Below are 23685 nucleotides of genomic sequence, written 5' to 3' on the forward strand. Positions count from 1 at the left end.
GAACCTCTGAGACTGACTCACCGAGCTCCTGAGGTTCGATTGAACTCAGGTTAAGAACCACTGGTCTAGCTTCACAAATAAACTACGTGTTAAAAGAAATCTCACTTGCTTGCTAATTTCGCATTTCTATATCTTCGTCGAATAACAACCTCAATATTTACAACACTGAGCTTATTATCTGGATGACAGTAAGAAAAAAACTGACAAAACCGTGCTCTCATTAACTAACCAAAAGACTCACTCACTCAATAATTTACTGTAACACTGTCTAATTAACTAGCCTAACTTACACTGAAGAATATTTCAGACATTAAGGCTGAGGATTCAACTGTTGCGCTTGATTCTTGCTTTGAATCGATGAGAGTTGTTATATAAGGCTTAAAAATGTTTATTTTTATGTACGCAACAATTTTAAAGTATCAAAAATACTGACTACAATATATTGTATTTTAAAAGCATTGCTTGTGGAACATTTTAAAATGTTAACGATAAAAGTTACGTTTGAAGAAACTTAAACGACACCGAGTCTCTCAGTTGAGAAGCTTTAAGATAGACATGTACAGTACCTTAAATACAATGTTTCCAAGTATTGTTTAAAGATTTTTCACAAATCAATGTTAGTTCAAAGTACTATCTGTGACGTCTAAATGCACAAGATGAATTAAGTACCAAGAGTGTTTTTGAAGAAATAGAAACTGCGATACAAGCACTAGTTTCCATGGAAACGTTAACAGCACGTATATAAATTCTACAGAAAACTGAGGAATGTGCAACTTTATCTTCACTACCGTTTCGTTGCAGTCGCGATTTCATAACCTCGTTTCTCTACTTCATTTTGTGAGGACTTAATGACCAAACCGTTATTTATTTCGGTAGGTAGAATATATATTTTGAGTGTGGTATTTTTAAATTATTGATATTTTATCCTTAATTGATTACTAAGTTAATAGTTTAATGGAATGAAGTAGTTGTTCAAAGCTGATAATGAGTGGAGTGTTAAATAAATCTCCTCAAGATCTACGAAGAAAGACAGCGTGATTATAGTAAACATTACAATACACCAAATTTATAAACAATATGGCCGTCTTGAATGTTACCATAGACTGTCTTCAATCATATCATGTATTAAACTTCATGGCCACCATGAACATTGGTACAAATCATATATTAAACAAGCCATATCGAACCATAACCAATTAAAATGGCTGTATTAAGAACAAACTAATTTCGGGCAGTTAAATGTTTAGTTAATTATAAGTTTATCCAAGTTAAGGCTCGTGTGCTGACAAATGAAAACCACTGCAGTTAACAATGCTTCTTTTACTAATGTCCATCAGGAAAACTTACATTGTTTAGAAATGCTAGATAAGAACGCTATATTTTCAACAACGTTTGAAATATTCCCATAATTACTGTATGTCTGCAAGCTTAGAACAAGAGAAACTGGGCTTCAATATCCATAGTAGGCATAGCACAAATAGCCCTTTGAGTAAATGTGTGCTTAACTACAAACAAATCCAATAATAATGCATAACTTACAACTAAGTTGTCCGACAGGCACTTCTAGTAGACTCTTCAACTATTTACCAGTTATGTTATTTTAAGAAAAAGATTCTACACATTCTTGGGGCAAAATAACGTTATCTAGTTTTATTTTTATTTAATTTTAAATATTTGGTGTATTATCTTTGTTTGTTCGTAATTAAGCACAAAGCTACACAATAGGCTATCTGTACTCTTCCCACAACACGTATCAAACCAACGTTCCTATCGTTGTAAGTTCGCAGAAATACCGTTGCGACACTTGGGAGCTAATAATAAATTTCATATACATTTCAAATACAGTAATAATGACACTCTATTGAATAAAGAGCGAACTTTGAATCGTAGCGTTTGATTTTTTAAATGTTAGTTAGTTTCTTACAGTATTATATTGTTTTTCTTATTGTATTCAAAGCTACACAATGAACTGTCTTTGCTTTATCTCTCCGCAAATATCGAAAAGCGGTTTTTAGTGTTATGAACCCTCAGACTTAACATTGAGACACCAGAGGGCTACAGCATTAGAAAAATAGAGTTTAGGTATAAAAGATCATCTCCAACTCATATAGACTGTATATGAAGATGCTTGTGTCAGTTTGACTAGAAATTAAGAAAAATGTTCAACCTCTGATCAACATTATATTTTCAGAGGTTTTGGAGTTTGCTCCCAGAGTAATCCTAAAACCTCGTACTCTATTCACTATCATATTTATTTACAACTTATACCTATCTTTACCTTTCCTCGTTGCCTTAGTACTTATTTCTCGAACTCTTTACGCCAGAAAACTTTCATAGGTTCTTGGGTGTGACCCATGACTCCAGGACACCTAGAAGTTCAAGTTGGATAACCTACTGAAAAGAATTAAACTAATATGAAGAAACTGTCTAGTAGGGTGGATTTCTATAAAATATTATGCTTGTTTTCAGTTGACCTACATGGTGAATGATATACATGTACATATACGCCGTAAAGCAATCGCCGTGAAGTCAGGTAAATGAAATGTTTTGTAGTGACTTTGTTTTTCTTGTTATTTATTGCGTTAATACCATTTCAGCTGATTGACTCTTGGAAACATAACCACTTTATATATTACTTTAAAAACGTACACGATAAGTTGGATATGTTACCAGACCAAGATGTCAGTAGATTATTGTGTTATACTAGGTTGTCCATAAATAAATGTCGGAATTCTCACAATGACATTTAGAAGCTGAATACTGAGTAACTTATCGTTGGTTGGTTGGTTTAATTCAACGTTTGTCAGCTACAAGGTGTCTTAAATGTCTGCTGTTTCAACTCTATTCGGAGTAAGTTTCGCAGCCCCCAAGGCAGCATGGACAAGAAGGACTTTCGCCTGATTTTCCTTTACGACTTCAAACTTGGACGAAAAGCTACCGAAACTATAGGGAACATCAACCAGACATTCGGCCATGGATCTGTTACTGAACATACAGTTCAGCGTTTGTTCCAAAGGTTTCGACGTGGGGATGAAAGTCTTGAGGACCACGAAGGTCGTGGAAGGAAGCCATTCTTAGATGAAAACACATTAAAGGAAGCAGTTGAGACAGACACTCACACAGCAGTGTGTGAGCTTGCAGAAAAGCTAGGAACAAGTAAACCAAGCATTGCCAACCACCTGAGTGTAATTGGAAAGACAAAAAAAAAAAGGATAAGTGGGTTCAACATCAGCTGACTGAAAATCAACAAAATCGACATTATGAGACCTAACAAGGATGATGCTCCAAAAATTGAACGAATTTAGAACCGAGGTTCTGCCTCATCCACTTTATTTCCCAGACCTTTCCCCTTCAGATTTTCATTTTTTCAAGCACTTTGACAACGTTTCGAACAATAAACATTTTAAAACCAGGCAGCTGCAAAAGAAGCTTTCAGGGAGTTCATTGATCACAGAAGCTCTTATCTACAGCAGGAGCATAAACAACATCGTTACAAGTTGGCAAAAGTGTGTTGAAGCAAATGGTGCTTACTTTGATTAAAGCATGTCTTACAACACTGGTTTATACTTTTCCAAACTTCGCAGTTCCAAAACGACATTTATTTCTGGACAACCTAAAACTACATTTTGTATCTGATGGGTTATTAGTCTAAGATTTTCTGTACTGTAATGCTATATCACATATTTAATGAGTTGCAAGTGAAGAATTGTGTGTACTACAAATACTATACCATACCACACCACACTATACAAAACTATACTACACTAGACTATTCTATAGTACATTATACTATATTAAGCTTACTAAACTACATTTTATTACATACTGTACTGTAGTGCACAAAGTTATACTATACTAGACGACACTATACTATGTTTATATCTGATTAGCTACTATTATACCATAGTGTACTGTACTAAATTAAATTACACTCCACCACACCATGCCATACTATGCCATACATATCTCATGAGCAATTAGACAGACTCTGTAGACTACTAAAGTACACTATAATATATTCAGTGCCTTGTAAAATTACCCACCCATGTAAGGTGTCCACATTCTGTCGACATGTGAAAATCTGTTTAATCTGTTCCAAACTGGGAAGGCTACAAAAGCGCTGATATTATGTAAGTATGTTGGATTTTCAAAGAAAATTAGAATATTCACAATTACATGATTATTCAATCCCTTTGCTAAGGTAACCCTAAATCAGTTCAGATGCAAAATATTAGTTTGAAAGGTCACAAAATTTGTGTAATGGTTTCTGTCCGTGTGTAATCAAAGTGGTTCAACTTGACTCTAGAGTAAACGTGTCTGTATAAGCCATAACTTGCATAATGATCCGACAAACCAACCATAAATACCAAGGAGGCTTCCAAACAAGACAAAGATAAAGTAGCAGAGATATACAGATCAAGAGAAGGTTACAATAAAAGTTCAAAGTCGCTGATTATCCTTCGAGTCCGGTGAAGTCCATCATTACCCAGTTCAGGCTAACTTTCCAAACTAAGCAGTCGGGTTAGGAAGGACCTGATAAGGGATGTCACTGTGAAGCCCACATTGACTTTAAAGACTTGCAAAGTTCCTTGTCTGATACGAGAGTTTGTGTTCACACATCTACAATATTACGGTCCCTATACACAAAGCTGGCCTGTGTGGGCGATAAGAAAGAATGAAGCCATTACTGTAAAACGATCATCTTAAATATCGTATAGTTTTTCGACAAAACATGTAAATGATACCGTAAACAGGTGGCAGAATGTTTTGTGGTTACAAGAGGCAACAGTTTCGCTTTTGGTCTAAATTCAAAGCGTTACGACTGACGCAAGCCCAACACAGCACATCACCCAGTCCTAACCATCCAGACTGTCAAGCATGGTGGTGACAGCATTATGTTATTGGGATGCTTTTCATCAACAAGGATTGAGAAGCTTGTCAGGATTGAGGGGAAGGCAGATGTTACAAGGTACAGGTGAATCCTGGAAGAAATATCTGCTTGAGTCATCCAAGAATCTAAAACTTGGTCGAAAAGTTACATTTCAATAAGACAATGACCAGAAGCACAAAGCCAAAAGCCAAACTGAAGTGGTTCGAAAAGAAGTGAATGTCCTGAAGTGGCCCAGTCAAAGTCCTTACTTGAATCTAATAGAAAATTTAAGATTGCAGTCAATTAGCGACCCTCAATGAACTTGTCAAAACAGAAGCAAGTTTGCCAGACAAAAATGGGCAAAATTTCCATCATCTCATCAGACAGACAAAGCTGGTAAAGATCTATCCAAAAAGACTTACAGAAATAATTGCTGCTAAAGATGATTGCATCAAGTAATGACTAAGAAGTGGAATACTTATGCAATCAGAAAATTCATAGTGTTAAGTTTGATCATTAGACTATTGAATAATAACAAGTTCGTTAAAATGTTTACATTATTTGAATTTTATCAAAATGTGACATTATTGGTATGGATGAATACTTTTTCAAACCTCTGTATATTTAATGATACCGGACACTATACTAAGTAAAAGTATTAAAAACTTAATTGCTAAATAAAAAAGTCATGTAGGGCTGGATACTAAACATGAAAAAAATAAATAACTAAATAAGGTAGGGATGGAAGCGAGCACGTTAGTTGATTCAGCCAATGATCACACAGCACATTAAGCCATCTTAACTTTAAATGGAGAATAAAATCCTTACATTACTGGCTTCCCCACTTTATCTATCGAAAGCGTGGTGTTTGAATAGAATCTCATCTTTCATCAGTATACACTTCCTTAGGCTAACTTTAGAATACTGTTTTTATGAGTACATCACAGTAAAGTAACATTTTAGGATTGGAAATTCTGGTTCTGTTTGTTTGTTTTGCCAATGAAAAATCCAGTAGTGTTTGGATTATATTTGCCATGTAAAGTCGAGACAATTTAGTTTCCTGTGTGATCATTAGTCAGATCAAGTGATATGTCCACTTTCATTCCTATCTTGTTTGGATTCTTTTATTCAAGCTCAGTAGCTAGGCCTACATAGATGTTTTTTAGTGATAATTTTTCCCAGTACTATTTTATAAGATGGATTACATGGGATACTAGGTTATGGTGTGTATTCTACAGATTGATTTATTTTGCATATAATAATAATAAAGTAAGTAGTCTTATATAGCAGACTGTTTTGCTTTATCAAATGATGATAAGTTATATTTACTACAAGATCTAGGTAGGCGTGTTGAAAAAAAAAAGATGGTAATAATGAACGAAACTAAGAAATCTCAGTTTTAGCATTTCGATGGTTTTCGAATTTGGGATCCTCTAAATAGCTGAAAAGTGGCATATACATCGAAGATAGAGAGACTATACCAGGTAGCTCTTCATATGTAGATTCTGATGGTCAGTAGAAAATAGAATCCAAATAACATTTATATTGCTTTAATACGGGCCATCTCTACAAGGAGAGTGCTAGCTCACTGTCTGATGCTATATATTTAACGAGCTACTAAATACTGTACTATACTACATATTTAATAAGCTACTAAATATTGTATTATACTACATATTTAATGAGCTACTAAATATTGTACTATACTATATCTCTAATTAACTACTAAATACTGTACTTACTATATATTTAATAAGCTACTAAATACTGTACTTACTATATATTTAATAAGCTACTAAATACTGTACCATACTATATATTTACTGAGCTACTAAATACTATACTATATATGTAATGAGTGACTAAATACTGTGCTATACTATATATTTAGTGAACTACTAGATACTGTACTATATTACACATATTAGATACTTCATAACTATATTTTCACAAGTAACTACAGACTTATGGCTATATCGTGAAACATTTTGTTTGTTTGTTTGGAAATTTCGCACAAAGCTACTCGAGGGCTATCTGTGCTAGCCGTCCCTAATTTAGCAGTGTAAGACTAGAGGGAAGGCAGCTAGTCATCACCACCCACCGCCAACTCTTGGGCTACTCTTTACCAACGAATAGTGGGATTGACCGTCACATTATACACCCCCACGGCTGGGAGGGCGAGCATGTATAGCGCGACGCGGGCGCGAACCCGCGACCCTCGGATTACGAGTCGCACGCCTTACGCGCTAGGCCATGCCGGGCCACGTGAAACATTAAACAGATGTTTCGACTAAGTTATTTTACGAGCTAAACTGCCACTTTAAAATGAGCAACTGCTTCGACAAAGTTTTCTTAAAAGTATAAACTTGCGGAAGTGTTGCAAACTTTTAGTTGTGAAAAGTTAACGAAAGGCGAATGTTGAACAATCTTGTCAAGAACAACTCGCATTGTATTAAACATCGTTTACACATCAGTAAGATGTGAGAGGATCCTCACGTAAGTTGATTCCAACTAAACGGTTGTGTAAGTCTAAACAAATGTGTTTGCAGATGAAAATAGCCACAAATTACGAACAATGCAGCAACAAATATAATCTGGTCAGAAAGATGTTCACACAAGACAGACTAGACAGGATGAGAAATTGTATACACAGGTTACCTTTCTCACGCCACTTGGTGTCTAGTCCTGGGTCACTGGGCACCAATCACTGAAAAGAGATGAGTTCTCTCTAATTGCTGAACCAAGTCCACCCCTCTGAGTTTGAATGGATTATGATGTAATATCATATAAAAATTCAAGTTTCTGTACCAAAAGTTGTTGGTTGTTCCGATACCAGTGCATCCCAGGCTCAAGGTTGCTCCAAAGTGTTCCAGGTTTTTCCTGTCGTTCTAGTTCTTTTAGTTAAGTTCCCGAGATATACAGACAGAAAATGGCAGTTTATCTATAAGTGCAAGACTTACACTACACTAACTCCATGTAACTTTTGATTGCTATTCTCTTTTCAGTAATAATACTGTTAGGGGTAAATATGATGTATAATGTAAAAGTCGTAAAAATTATATAATTAATGTAACTAATGTAAGTTACTGATGTTTAAACTTTTATATAATCTATGTTATTGTTTTCATTCATTATAAGACTTCATATGTCAGTTAGTGTTAAATATATATATATCTTTTGGTGTAGATTGAACTCGGTATCATTTATCCCTTGCTTTACTTGTAAATTTCCTTGAGTTGTTTGACTTGTGTACTCAGTCGCAACTGCATACCCTGGGTTCTTAAATAAATATATTGTAATTGGTTTCTTGTCTCCCCAAACGATATTCTCGTTCCCACCATAGTTTCAATTGGTGAAGTGCTCCAGGCACAACTTTTGGATAAATCAACGACAGGTTAAGTACAGTAATAGGACCTATTAAGTATAGCTACTTATAAATCGCATGAGTTAAGTAAGTTAAGTTAATTACAATGGCTATAAGCTGGTACTGATACTACTACCGAACTTTGTGCACGTCCTAGGCCTAAAGCTGCCCCTGATATGTTAAGAGCTGTAGAAGCTAAGTAAAAACAAACGTCCATACAGTTGTTAGGATAATATTGAGACATATTTCTTGGAGAAAGAGATTCTAATGGGTGTACAAATGGCATAAAACAATGTTAAGTGATACTAAGTCTATAGAGTGCCAGTAAAGCAATGAGTTGTATTGAAAGCATGTGTGAAAGACGTGATTGATTAAGGCGTAATAGAGTACAGTAGTAGTCCTTAAGCATCATCAGTGGTACTAGTACCAAAGAGAGACGGTGTTTTGAGGTTTTCAATGTCAAGCAACGTTAAATGTCTGATTCTTGAAATATTTGTAAGATGAAACGATGCAATTATTAGCTTTTCAGAGTGGATTAATTAGGAATAAAAATAAAACATTCCAAATATTATGACAGTGTCTTCTTCATCAGGAATAAAAACAAAACATTCCACATATTACGACAGTGTCTTCTTCATCAGGAATAAAAACAAAACATTCCACATATTACGACAGTGTCTTCTTCATCAGGAATAAAAACAAAACATTCCACATATTACGACAGTGTCTTCTTCATCAGGAATAAAAACAAAACATTCCACATATTACGACAGTGTCTTCTTCATCAGGAATAAAAACAAAACATTCCACATATTACGACAGTGTCTTCTTCATCAGGAATAAAAACAAAACACTCTACATATTACGACAGTGGTCTTTTTCATCAGGAATAAAAACAAAACATTTCAAATATTTCTTACGATATTGCATTCTTAGTCATGGGAAAATAACTGATAGGGTTATAATACTACTTCAAGTAAATGGTTCAGATAAACTATTTACTGAAAGACTTCCAGTTCTAATTTACGTTATACATAACGTGTACTACAAACGTTTACCCTTTTTACATCCGCCAGTAAAAATTTACAACAAAAGGAAATTAATTTTTTTAATACAGAAAAAGTAAAATAAAGTTAAACATTCCATATTTCAAACCACAAACATTCAATGTTTGATTTGTTGATGACATAACTTACTATATAAAATTCTGAACTAATTTTTTTTCAACATTTAATAAGTATGCATACATTTTTTATAGCAAAGCCACATCGGGCTCTCTGCTGTGTCCATCGAGTGCAATCGATCGCCTCATTTCAGGCATTATAAATCCATAGACTTGTCCGTGTCTCACCGGGATACAAGTTCTATTAAAACAACAATAATAAAGATAAGTTGAATATCCAAATGTAGTTCTCGTTGAAGCTGAAACTGTTTTGTTATAAAAATTCCATTCACTAGCTCTTGCTTGCGAGTTATAAAGGTCTATGACTGACACGTTTTGAACACAATAATGTTTAACTGTAAAATTGCGTGTAAGATCTGATAGCATACTAGCAAATTCAAATATACAAAGTAAAAATCGATCAAGCTCATTCAAAAAGAAATCATCACGAAAGTTCGTATTTGTAATCATTCCTGTTACCGTTCAACACAACAGAAGTTTTTCAATTTAGCCAAACCAATTTCTGATGCCCTCGTGCATTTCCTGATGACGTTTGAAATAAATAATTTCCATACTTTAAATTGAATGGTCTAGAAAACATGGTTTCGAGGATTTGCATATTGCATGATGAAAAACAAACAAACCATACTGCTGCAGTGTCCATTTTCTTAGAAATTTCAGAGGCGTAAGCCAAGGTGGGGGGGGGGGGCTAAGGGATCAGACCTTCTGAAAATTCTAAGTTTATTGATCGCCTATTATTTTCCAGCTTTTATATATAATAAACTAGTTTCACATCATTTAATGAGATAAACATAACTTCTATAAACACTTAGATTTAATTTGTTTTCTTGATTATTATATTTAAAAAGTATATCTGTTTCAGCCTTTCAATTTATTGGCACCCCTAAAAATTTTCTTCCCCCCTCTCGAATGAAAAACCTGTCTACGCCACTGAGAAAATCATATTCGGGTAAATTGAACATCAAGTATGGAAGGACACACTGCATGTTGAAACTAAGCGTTTTAAATCCACGAGACAATGAAAAAAATCAGTATATTTACCTGATTACGCAATGTATAAAAGGGACTAAAGAACGTGTCCATTCTTGGACAGTACAGAACAGATGTAGAGTAAACTGTAACGATACACAACATTTAGGTATCTATGCTAGTTATTAAAAGTTTGATATAAATAAAAGTTTTAATTTCATTAAAAATTCTATTGACGAATATATGTGACAACTGCATCACTCACACACATATACGCCCCCAAGTGGCACAGCGGCATGTCTGTGGACTACCACAGCTAAGAACTGGATTTCGATACCCGTGGTGGGCAGAGTACAGATAGCCCACTATGTAGCTTTGTGCTTACTTCCAAACAATTAAACACACACACGCACACTCGTATGTTTATTTTCTAATGATTTATATAAACAACAGAAATAATGGCAATAATTATTTGTTTTTGTGCCTAAAGCTGTTATTATAATTCTTGACACTCTTTGTTTTTAATGCCGTCCTTTATTGTATATGATTAAAAAAAACAACAAATAAAACGATTACTTCTCTTTGAATGAGAGGTTACACAGAAACTCGTCTATATTTACTGCTTCTTTAAAACAGTGTTTTATGTGACAAGGATTCCGTATAACCTGTGTAAATACACATTAAAATATACTAAAACAGATTGTGAATTCTACGTGCTGTAAAATAGTCAAAGAAAATGACTCATTCTCTCTAAATGGAAAATATTAATATTTCAGATATTTAGATGGATTTCTGCTCTTTCATATTATTACATAAAGAGAGTTTTATAATAAATATTAAAGTCAAGGTATTGGTTTGATTGTTTGTTTTGGATTTCGCGCAAAGCTACTCAAGGGCTATCTGCGCTAACTGTCCCTAATTTAGCAGTGTAAGACCAAACGGTATGTTTTTGTATGTTTTTTTTTTATAGCAAAGCCACATCGGGCTATCTGCTGAGCACACCGAGGGGAATCGAACCCCTGATTTTAGCGTTGTAAATCCGTAGACTTACCGCTGTACTAGCGGGGGCGAAGACCAGAAGGAAGGCAGCTAATCATCACCACCCACCGTTAACTTTTGAGCTACTATTTTATCAACGAATAGTGGGATTGACTGTAACATTATAACGCCCTCACGACTGAAAGGGTAAGCATGTTTGGTGCAATTGCGATTCGAACCCGCAACATTCGGATTACGAATCGAACGCTTTAACCCTCCTGGCCATGCTGGGCTGTATTGGTTTGAATTTCGCATAGAACTACACAAGGGTTATATGCGCTCACCCTTCCTAATTTAGCAGTGAAAGACTAGAGGGAAGGCAGCTAGTCATCACCACTCACACCGAGCTCTTTAGCTACTTTTTTGCCAAGGATTGACAGTCATATTATAACTCCCTTATGGTTGAAAGGGTAATTAATGGAAATTCGAACCCGCAACCCTCAGATTGCGAGTCGGGCACCCAAAACACCTGGCCATTCCGAGCCTGAAAAACACAGTAATACCAAATCAACTTCTTTAATCGTGAACTTATTTCTTCAAATTCCACCTTCGGCATTAGAACCTCAAGTATAAGCGGCTTTCGATGTGTCATACGGTGTTTTTTAATGCTAATATCATACACTATTCTTCAATATTTTACAAATTTATTGATGCATTTTAATACAACGTGAAAACTTTAGCACACAACTTGCTCTAAGTTATATTTCAAATTTTGATAACAGATTCCTTTTCTAAAACATTGGTTAACAGGGTCGATACGAAAGTTATCAAATATATATATATCCCCACCGCAATGTGGGTCCTACTTCCCAGTGACCTCCAAAACCAAAGATACATTTTATAATCCAACGTTGTAGCTTGAACCCTGGGATCCTATTTGAAACAATAGGCAGCATATTTTGTTTATGTTAATGTGCCTTGTTTATGGGTTAAAAATACTTAAAAAGTATTTCACTGTTTATTGTGCTTTTCTCATAACGACAGATATTGCTCTTCGTCGAAATGTTGTGAGGAGAATGTTATTCATTAATCAACCTTTGTTTTTCATCATGTCGCAGTTTTGGATTAATGTAAAATTATACTGTTTGTTTGCTTTCTAGAACTACACATATTTCACATCGAATAAATGAGGTTGTTATAAAAAATGTCATTACGTTCAGCTCAATGGCAGTTTGCTATTGGTCGATTAAGAATAATATCTCGAGCTTGCATGCAGATATTAATGACACTGGGCCATACTTTTTGTAATTTTGAAGCGAGAGAACAGTGGCAATGTAAAATTGTTTGTTTGTTTTGGATTTCGCGCAAAGGTACTCAAGGGCTAACTGCGCTAGCCGTTCCTAATTTAGCAGTGTAAGACCAGAGGGAAGGCAGCTAGTCATCACCACCCACCGCTAACTCTTGAGCTACTATTTTACCAACGAATAGTGGGATTGACCGTCACATTATAACGTCCCCATGGTTGAAAGGGCGAGCATGTTTGGTGCGAACGGGATTCGAACCCACGACTTTCAGATTACAAGTCGAACGCCTTAACCCATCTGACCATGCCAGGCCGCAACGTAAAATTTACCCTAGCAAAGCACCCTGCTTTGTCTACATGCCTTTGCCACCTATACTTCTTAACTTTGCCAATTAATAAAGCGTGTCTCTGATACGAAATACCAGATCAACTCTATAAATGGGCCAAGTTTTTCTTAGTGGTTAGCGAGCCTGGACTGTGAATCTGAAAGTTCATGATTCGTGGTTGTTGCCGCACTTTGTGAATATATGCGCTATAAGAGAGAAAGGTCAAATCCAGTTATTCAATCAGAGTATTGGAAGAGTTGCTGAAACCTTCTCTCGATTATCTTCTCTGTAGTGTCTCAGTTCAGAATTAGTGACAGCTAACGCAGATAGTCTTCTGTAGTCTCATGTGGAAATTAAGAAGAAACAAATGTATTTGTAAAACTTTCATCTAGTTTTCGTGCTTTTTATGAACGTTTAACTTGAAAGAGATTCGATTGTTCTAGTGGGTAAATTAATTGTGAAAACTACAAAAGATGTTGGAATTTCTCTTTAAATCATTTTATATTTTCTTTCACACATACGTTATTCGAAATTTTCTTTAACACAGACGTCATTTTAGATTTTGTTTTAACACAAGTTACTCTAGGTTTTATTCCACAAACAAGCCTTTCTCGATCTTCTTTCACGTACAAGCCATTCTAGATTTTTTCATTCGCAACCTATTCAATTTTCTTTCACACACAAGTTATATTCTGCGTTTCATTTTATACATAAAATATTCTAAATTTTATATTCACGCAGCTCTTAAAAAAAACAAAAACGATTCTATCCTTGCTATATCAGGTGCAGGTTTAGCCCAAAAGATCAAATAATAATTTTCAGCTAATTTATTTATTCCTTGCCAAAGGTCTTTTGGGAAACAATAAAGTGAAAAATTAGAATAAGAATATCCATCTCTCAGCCCAGCAGAGCCAAGTGATCAGGGCGCTTGACTCATAATGTAAAAGTTGCGAGTTCGAATCCTCGTTACACCAAACATGCTCAACCTTTCAGCAGTGGGGTTGTTATAATGTTAGGTAACTCCCATTATTAGTTGGTAAAATAGTCCAAGAATTGTCGCTGAGTAGTGATGATTAGCTGCCCTTCCTCTTGTCTTACCTTGCTAAATTAAGGACGGCTAGCGCAGATAGTCCTTTTGTAGCTTTGCGCGAAATTCAAAATCAAACAATCCATCTCTACAAACTTTTGTGGTGAGTAGAGCACAGGTAGCCCATCGAGTAGCCCTGTACTTAATTCCAAGTAATCAATCAAACCTAAAACGTTTTAATATAATAACTTTAGCTTTTCTGGTGTACGGACTTGTTGACATAGCGTAAAATGGAAGCATGGTAGGTTTTCTAATTCAATAAGATATTAAAGATAAATAAAACTAAACTAAACAATCTTTATCAACGTTCCTAAAAAACATTTATAAACAGAAGAAAAAACTAAATAATAAAAATAATCAAAGAAATAAACAAGCGATTAAGCCGAAGGAAAAAGATATAGAGGCGAATATAAGAGAACGTAAATATTAAGCTATTAATTCGAAATGGAAAAAAGCAAGTGACTGAGTGAGTCAAACTCCAGCAGAAAAATGATTGAGCCTGAATCAAGCATGCAACTGAGTTGCTAAAACAAAATTAAATGTGCAAATAAGTGATTAACTAAAAATGAAAATTTAAATATCATTAATATATTTCGTTTTCCAAAGATATAACCCAACAAATGAAGAAATGGTAAAACATTTATTCTCCTATTACATGTGTCAAGGCATTGCAACTACACTACGTTACTTTAAGCTGTATTTAATGGTTATTGCATGTGGAAGCCACTACAGTTTCAGAATAAATCTGTTTTATATTCAAGATGTGTAATTTTGTCTCAAATTGAACCTTTAGTACAAAAAATTACTTGTAACAGTAACACTCTGTGTCGTTACACTTGTAGCATAAAGTAAAATTACTGAAATGCAGAACAAAAAACGAGACATTTGAGTAACATGAAAATGAGCCAAACTACAGACCTTAGTTAGTCGTCCTGATATTAAACACACGCAACTTTACAATCTTGTTGCCTTACCAGAACAAACTCTTCTATACGTTACAAACGAAAATGAGTTTTGTCTGTCAATTCGCTGTTATCATTTTCTCATTACCTGTCACACTCTTAAAATGGTGTCCATGACTTGATGTACCTTAAATAGGTGAGAGTTGGCGTTATCTGCAGTGTATTTATTTAATTAAGATAATGGATTTATCAAAATAATATATTTTACTTATCTTCTGGCAGTTTTCAAAAAGTACCAAAAAGGTGAGAAAGACCAATAACACGTTTCCTAAAACTATTCACAATAAAACTATGGTTATTTTAATTTTATGAGGCCATTCATTTCCATCGCATCTGAAATATTACACCAAATGTTTTTTGGATAACACTTGGCATGGTGTGGCCTAGCATGAGCTCGACTTATAATCTGAGTATCGCGGGTTTGAATCCCCGTCACACCAAACATGCTCGCCAATTCAGCCGTGGGGGCGTTATAATGTGAGGTCAATCCTATTATTCGTTGGCAAAATAGTAGCCCAAGAGTTGGCGGTGGGTGGTGATGACTAGTTGTCTTCCCTCTAGTCTTACATTGCTAAATTAGGGACGGCTAGCACAGACAGCCCTCGAGTAGCTTTGTGCGAAATTCAAAAACAAACAAACAAAAAAACAAGCTGAATTAAGGATGGCTAGCGCAGATACCCTCTCGTAGCTTTGCGCGAAAATTCCAAACAAACAAATAAATTTTTTGTGTGGTCTTGTATTAACTAAGACTGTCTAAACCATGGGCATGGCCAAGCGCGCTAAGGCGTGCGACTCGTAATCTGAGGGTCGCGGATTCGCATCCCCGTCGCGCCAAACGTGCTCGCCCTTTCAGCCGTAGGAGCGTTATATGTAACGGTCAATCCCACTATTCATTGGTAAAAGAGTAGCCCAAGAGTTGGCGGTGGGTGATGAAGACTAGCTGCCTTCCCTCTAGTCTTACATTACTAAATTAGGGACGGCTAGCACAGATAACCCTCGAGTAGCTTTGTGCGAAATTCAAAAAACAAACAAACAAACAAACTAAACCATGGTTTTTCAAACTATGTTTCGCGAAGCCCTTGGGTTCCCCCATGGTTTTCTGGGGCTCCGCGAGGAAATTTTAGAATGTTAATATTTCTTCCTAAAACTATAAAATTGAATAAGAATACTCTGTACAAAAAAGGAAAAAGGAAAAGATATTTTTAATACAACACGTTTATCGCGTATTGGGCCTTTTAATATTTTGTTCTGCCTAACGCCAGACGATTTTATTTTGCTTAGGGGAAATTCTCGAGGTGAAAATGTTAATACAATATCAATTAACTTCTACAGTGGCTCTGCTTGTTGATAGTAGATATGACACCATCTCGAGATCGCATGCGTCATTGGAGATCAAGATAGCCTAGTAATTTTCGTATGAAACATCAGTCAAACCTCGGTATTGATTCCAACTGTCTTTTAAAAGTCAGATCTGGATTAGCGGCCAAATCTTGAACGAAATGAAACATGACGTCATAGCTGAAATCTGTCCTAATTTTAAACGTTGTGATGCAATTAGATGCAGAATCAATTGTTTCAATTTCAAATTATATTTATATGAAGTACAATTATATTTATGACAATTATAATTGTTAATTGTCAGGTTAGATTAGATTCGTTGTAGTTTTATTAGACTACCTTGGTACCAGTGGGCTCTATGTCATCATACACTCGCATGACGCCATGTTTCATTTTGTTTCATTTCGTTCGATATTTAAACGCACGTCAGACCTGGCTTAATATTTTGTCATTTGGCTTAAAACTTTCTGTAATAAAACAAAAACAAATTGTAAAAATAATAGGTCACCATTTTCCTTTAGAAAAATATATTATTCTAGCGGCCTAGCTTTTTTCCACAAATCTTTATTTCTGACTTCGTTATGACAACACTGATCTCAGGTCAGCATGCCATTGTATGATGAGAAAATTCAAATGCTTGAACGAGTTTTCATTAAGAAACTATTTTGTGTCCGTGAAAATACTTTTGAAGTACCAAAGATATAAGAATATGTTTATAGACAAATTAATAATTAGTTATCACCCTTATAATGGATAAGTGGCTGAATGTCAGTAATAAATCTGATACGAGTAAAAATCTTTCTAGGTCTAGGCCTAATACGAATTTATCGGCATTGTCGCCGTGTGCAAATACTTTAACGCAGGATGATGCAAGAAGTACAGAAAGAAGAAAGAAAAGAAAGTATGATGAAAGTTTTATTGAATATGGTTTAACATGGACAGGGAATGAAGATGGACCTAGTGAGTTGTGTGTTGAATGCTCAAGTATTTGCACTGATAGGGCTGCAATTATGATTGAAAAATTTTCAGGCGCAGTGGCACGCATAAAAAAGAAAAAAAATCCGGACATCGAGAGTATCCATCATTGTCATGCACTTGCAATGAAACGAATGCCAGAAGACTTAAAAGAGGTATCGAGTGATATCATAAAAGTAGTTAATTTTATAAAACCAAGACCACTCAATGTGAGGACTTTCAGTTTACTCTGTGAGGATATAGAAAGTTTGTATAAAAATTTGCTGCTTCATACTGAAGTCCGATGGCTTTCTCGGGGAAAAGGGCGTACAAATTAAAGGACAAATGCTGAATACAGAAGGTAGCTTATCTTTCGGGGTATTTGCCTATCTAAATAAAATACTTCAAAGCTCATCGGAAAATGGAAGCGCTTCAACGTAAGCTAAAACTTTGGGGTAAATTTATACTTATGGAAGAACTTGATTACTTCGAAAATCTCAGTGGCTTTTTACTTATGAATGAAATTTCCTTAAGTGAAGATGCAAAAATTTCAGTCTTCCAGCATATACCTGATTTGGGTACAACTATTGTGGAGTACTTCTCTCATTTAGGAAAATTACTGTGGATTCAAAATCCCTTTGTTGACTCTGCAAATACCAACGATTTGCCTTTGAAATACAAAGAACAGCTTATAGAAATTTCAACTGATTGCACCCTAAAAACAAAATTTCAGCAGGAAGAAATTACAGTTTTGGATTCAAATGGCCATAGAATATCCTGAAATAGGTAACAGAGCTTTGAAAATTTTGATGCGTTTTCCAACAACATATTTTTGTGAGCAAATATTTTCACTGTATACAGCTATAAAGATCAAATTTAGAAACAGGGATATTGAAGATGATTTGCGCTTACAAGTAACAACCATAACTCTAAATATTGAACTACTTTGTGAACAAAAGCAAGTTCACATTAATAAATAAATAAGTACACTGTACTTTTACTGATATAAATTTTGCAAGCAGAAATTTTTGAACAAGTAAATAGAAGTAAATTTTTTGTTTAAATATTGATGTTGTTAATAAATTTATATTTTAAAAGCTTGAAGTAAACTTTATCTAGTGCTAGTGACCGATTGTTTCTATTTTTAGTATTTTTTTATTAAGGCTCCGCAATGTTTTTTCTTTCTAATGTAAAGCTCCGCAGGTCTAAAAAGTTTGGAAACCCCTGGTCTAAACTACGCAGACTACAACGAAATAAGTTCAGCATGATGTGACGGTTGGCCATACCAATACACATAAGTTATTGAAGACAGTTTTGCTAATTACAAGGAAATCTTTTGCATCTACAATTATTCACCCATTCACCAGCATTTAATTATAATTACTTCGTCCGAGTAATTCAGTCGTTATATTCCACCTATCTCTGATAGATTCGCTAATGATGCAATATTGTAATGAACAAATATAAGAAGGCCCGGCAAGGCCAGGTGGTTAAGGCACTCGACTAGTAATCCGAAGGTCGCGGGTGTGATTCATCATCACACTAAACATGCTCGCCCTTTCAGCCGTAGGGGCATTATAATGTTCGGTCAATCCCATTATTCGCTGGTGAAAGAGTAGCCCAAGAGTTGGCGACGGGTAGTGATGACTAGCTGCCCTTTCTCTAGTCTTACACTGCTAAATTAGGGGCGGTTAGCGCAGATAGCCCTCGTGTAGCTTTGCGCGAAATTCAAAAACAAAATGAAACTTAAAAACAACAACAAACAACAACGATTTTTGGAACGAACAATTCCAAAAGAAACGCCCAACCAAATTGTTCTCTTGCGTGTTCGAGAAAATCAATTGAACTAATATTTGACATGAACCGGATATCAACTTCACGTCCGTACAATATCATGACAGTGACCGGTTTTTGTTTATCTCTTCTTAGAACTGCTTTCAGTTGAAATATAATACATATATAACAATGGCTGTAAGAAAGTATAAACCATTGTCAAGTTCAAGGTCGTTTTCAAATATATTTTTCTGTTTGTGTTTGGGTTTATTTTGGTAGAATTAAATTTATTAGTTATTGATTATATTTCTAACCGAACTTTACACATAACATTAAGTAAAAATTCTTAGCGTAAGCTTAAGTAAGGCCACTAGCAGGCAACAGTTCACACATAATGTCATGAAAAACAAAACTGAAAATGAGGTATGAGCCTCCCCAAGTTATATTTCAACTGTAAAACACATAGTCGACGAAACGATTTGTTTGTAATGAAGTAAAGAACAATTATACTATATGTTGTATTCCCCGCGGGAATCGAACCCTAGATTTTAGCATTGTAAGTTCCTAAATTCACCAGGTAATAAATGGTAGCAAAACCTACCCTAAACTAAAGAGTTAAGTCTTCGCGCCTCGTGCCTGCTGACAAGATAGCTGGATTTACGGCAAAGAATATCTAATAAGGCCTTACTTAAATTGTGTGTAATTTCATAATAAATCATAAGATAATAATAAAAGTGTTAACTACTCTTTACTGAGACATTTTATTAAACATATGTAACATTCTCTCTCTCTCTGGTGTTTGGGTATATATATTTTATATAGCCAGGAGTGTCAGGTACACCAGGCCTCTTCCTCCTTGTAATATTCTCTTAAACAGTTTGTATGTGTTTTGAATTTCGCGCAAAGCTACACGAGGGCTATCTGCGCTAGCTGTCCCTAATTTAGCAGTGTAAGACTAGAGGGAAGGCGGCTAGTCATCACCACTCAAAGCCAACTCTTGGGCTACTCTTTTACCAACGAATAGTGGGATTGATCATCACACTATAACGCCCCAACGGTTGGAAGGGCGCGCATGTCTGAAGCGACGGGGATTCGAACACCTTACCCACCTGGCCATGCCGAGCCCTCTTAAATGGTATTTTTTAAAATTCGTTTTTTAACTTGTGGTAAGTATTCCATAATTTAAAATTTTGTCACACAATCAGTGCATAATTAGCGAGTTTATTATTTATAATTTAAAATTGCCACTCAGATAATTTTAATTATTTTATCTTATAAAAATTGGGTTCTTAATTTAGACTTGAATACCAGAGACGTCGTAAAATAAAGTTTGAAGATAATATACTTCTTACATAAGGATCACTCGATGGTTTTGCTCCAAGTTTATAGGTTTGTTACACTCATATGCGAGTCGAGGCCTAGTCAGGCCAGGTCTGTCATTTTAAAGAGATACGTGAGGGTTAATGCATAAGCCTCAGATCAGACGTAAACGCGAAAGTATGTAATTCATGAGTTCACTCATTAAATTAGAGCTCTCTCTATTTGAAGAAGATACTATTTATGACTCAGAGATAAAGTTGTATTTTTTTCTTTCTCAAAACAAGTGGATTTATTTCTGATTTTATTAACTAATAATTTCTTTTTATTAAAGCGAAACGTTCCTTTTTGATTATAAAAATTAGCATTTAGAAACGATGACTGCTTCATAAAACAACCGTATTATAATAAACAACAAAAGTTTTATTTTTAATCGAATTTCACAATGATATTAGCGATGAAGTGAAATGTTAATTTCTTTGTCTCATGATCTTATTTTGTTCTAAGTATTTATCATTAAAGGTTTTAGAAGATTCGCCGTAACTCCTGTATTTTTGTTGTTAAGGTTTACAGGAGGTAGTTTTCCTTAATAAAAAATAATTTATCAGAGTTAAAAAGTATCTTAATAAACTATTTGAAGGAAATCCGTGACCACGTGATCGTTACGAAGACGTATAGCTTTTGAAGTTAAACTAAGCAAAACATACACAAGCATATTCAATTTGTTTATTGTTGGGGGCCCGGCATGGCCTAGCGCGTTAAGGCGTGCGCTTCGTAATCTGAGGGTCGCGGGTTCGCACCCGAGTCGCGCCAAACATGCTCGCCCTCGCAACCGTGGGGGCGTTATAATGTTACGGTTAATCCCACTATTCGTTGGTAAAAGAGTAGCCCAAGAGTTGGCGGTGGGTGGTGATGACTAGCTGCCTTCTCTCTAGTCTTACACTGCTAAATTAGGGACGGCTAGCACAGATAGCCCTCGAGTAGCTTTATGCGAAATTCCAAAAATCAATCAATTGTTTTATATACAAAAGAAAAGTTGCTTTTGCCGATTTGTAACTGACAAAGAAGTAGCAAATCGAATCAATGAATCAATTTAATATGAAATATAGGATTCACATGACTGGCAACAAATTTTAGTTATTCATAATCAAAATTCCATTTAGGGCATGCCTGTGAACAGGAAGTTGGGGGTTGAAAAAAGACGTTTGCCACCTATCAGTGGTGTTAATCCTGGATCACCTGGATCGTTAGAACTTAGATTGCCAAGTCCATTGATCAGCTCATCAGTAAGCCGATATCATTTGAACTGTCAAGGACTAGATGGACTACTTTCTGCAGGTGACGTACTGAAGTCGATTGGAAACAATTTCTTTTGTTTACAATAAGTTAATATTGGGTTTTGTATACAAAATGATTTGATTGCCATGTACAGAAATTTATGGTTCAGCTTTTTTACATTTTGAGAGAAACCGATTCATTTTTTCAATGTTGAAACTACAGTTTCGTATAGTTTTTCTAAGTGACATTTGCATGTTCGCTCTTTCAGTCGCGGAGGCGTTATAATGTTGCTGTGAATCGCCTAAAATAACAACAAAAAAATTCTTCTTCCTTCTCTCTCTCCTTGCAGGTTTTATTACCAATAACACTAAGATTATCATTATGCTATTGTATATTATTGTTATAATTTATTAATATTGCCTATTAAACAATAATAAATTTATTCCAAATAAATTAATTTACAATCCAGTTACTTTAAACCGGACCTTTCACCGATAAACAGTACAATAGGTTTGCTCTACTATCTTCGACAAATATGACCATGATTCATGAACTATCAAATTTTTATATGAATAGCTCTTGAAGGGATAAGTTTATGGTCATTCGAAATAAACCACATAAGTTACAAAGTTGTTAATCTGGTATCATAAATAGTAACTAAATATGTTGTTGATATTATGAGACACCTTTAACTATCAGGTATTTATGTTACTCTTACCCACATTGTGTCCACGAACGGTTTAAAAGAATCCATAAAACATATACTTTTATAAGGATAGTTCTGTTTATTGTGAGCAACTGAAGCATTAAACCTACATGAATCAGTTTTCACTACTTATTACACTACACATCGTGCTCTGAACTTCATGTTTATACACAACGTATTTTCTCTTTTGCAGATAAAATATTTTACAAAGGGAAGAGAAGCAGGAGAAAAATGACAAGGAGCAGCTCAAACGGTACCATCAACAAGAATGGTAGTCATAGTAACTTATTTCATATTAATACGGTACCATTAATAAGAATGGTAGTCATAGTAACTTATTTCATATTAATACGGTACCATCAACAAGAATGGTAGTCATAGTAACTTATTTCATATTAATACTGTACCATTAATAAGAATGGTAGTCATAGCAACTTATTTCATATTAATACGGTACCATCAACAAGAATGGTAGTCATAGTAACTTATTTCATATTAATACGGTACCATTAATAAGAATGGTAGTCATAGTAACTTATTTCATATTAATACGGTACCATTAATAAGAATGGTAGCCCTGGTAACTTATTTCATATTAATACGGTACAATCAACAAGAATGGTAGTCATACTAACTTATTTCATATTAATACGGTACCATTAATAAGAATGGTAGTCATAGTAACTTATTTCATATTAATACGGTACCATTAATAAGAATGGTAGCCCTGGTAACTTATTTCATATTAATACGGTACAATCAACAAGAATGGTAGTCATACTAACTTATTTCATATTAATACGGTACCATTAATAAGAATGGTAGCCATAGTAACTTATTTCATGTTAACACGGTACAATCAACAAGAATAGTAGTCATAGTAACCTATATTAATACGGTACCATCAACAAGACTGGTAGCCATAGTAACTTATTTTATATTAAAGTTACTCTGTGTGTACGTTTCACTGATAGGAACTTTGCTCGTGAAATATTTTAAATCGTTTATCTTATTTCAGGACTCTTAAAACTGAATCATGAACTGATAGTTTTATAATAGAAGCTGTTCCCGGTCTGTTAAAATAAGGTTCCTAAATTTTTTAACTCACAGTCCATCCAGGCAATTTTCTGGAACTGACGATCAAGTGTTGAAGGGAGGTCACTGTTATAATATACTTCAATATCAATATATCTAGTAGCGTCTTCATGTGTTGTTTTGGTTTTGTTTGTTCAAAAACATTTTTTGAGTCATTATTTCATAAATAATCTTAAAATAAA

The 23685-nt window shown here is 34.8% G+C and overlaps 1 protein-coding gene across 1 annotated transcript in view; it reads left to right on the top strand.

Annotated features, from left to right (window-relative positions):
• The first annotated feature begins 784 nt into the window (after positions 1 to 784).
• The window catches only part of LOC143238478 (putative 3',5'-cyclic phosphodiesterase pde-5), an 89089-nt gene continuing 66188 nt past the window's right edge, over positions 785 to 23685 (top strand). The window contains exons 1-3 of the mRNA XM_076478748.1: positions 785 to 872; positions 21588 to 21762; positions 22602 to 22679. Coding sequence (XP_076334863.1) covers positions 849 to 872; positions 21588 to 21762; positions 22602 to 22679 — 277 coding nt within the window. The 5' untranslated portion in view covers positions 785 to 848. The remainder of the gene's footprint in view (positions 873 to 21587; positions 21763 to 22601; positions 22680 to 23685) is intronic.

This window comes from Tachypleus tridentatus, chromosome 13 (genome assembly GCF_004210375.1).
Source record: "Tachypleus tridentatus isolate NWPU-2018 chromosome 13, ASM421037v1, whole genome shotgun sequence".
In the NCBI taxonomy this organism is placed as follows: Eukaryota; Metazoa; Arthropoda; class Merostomata; order Xiphosura; family Limulidae; genus Tachypleus; species Tachypleus tridentatus.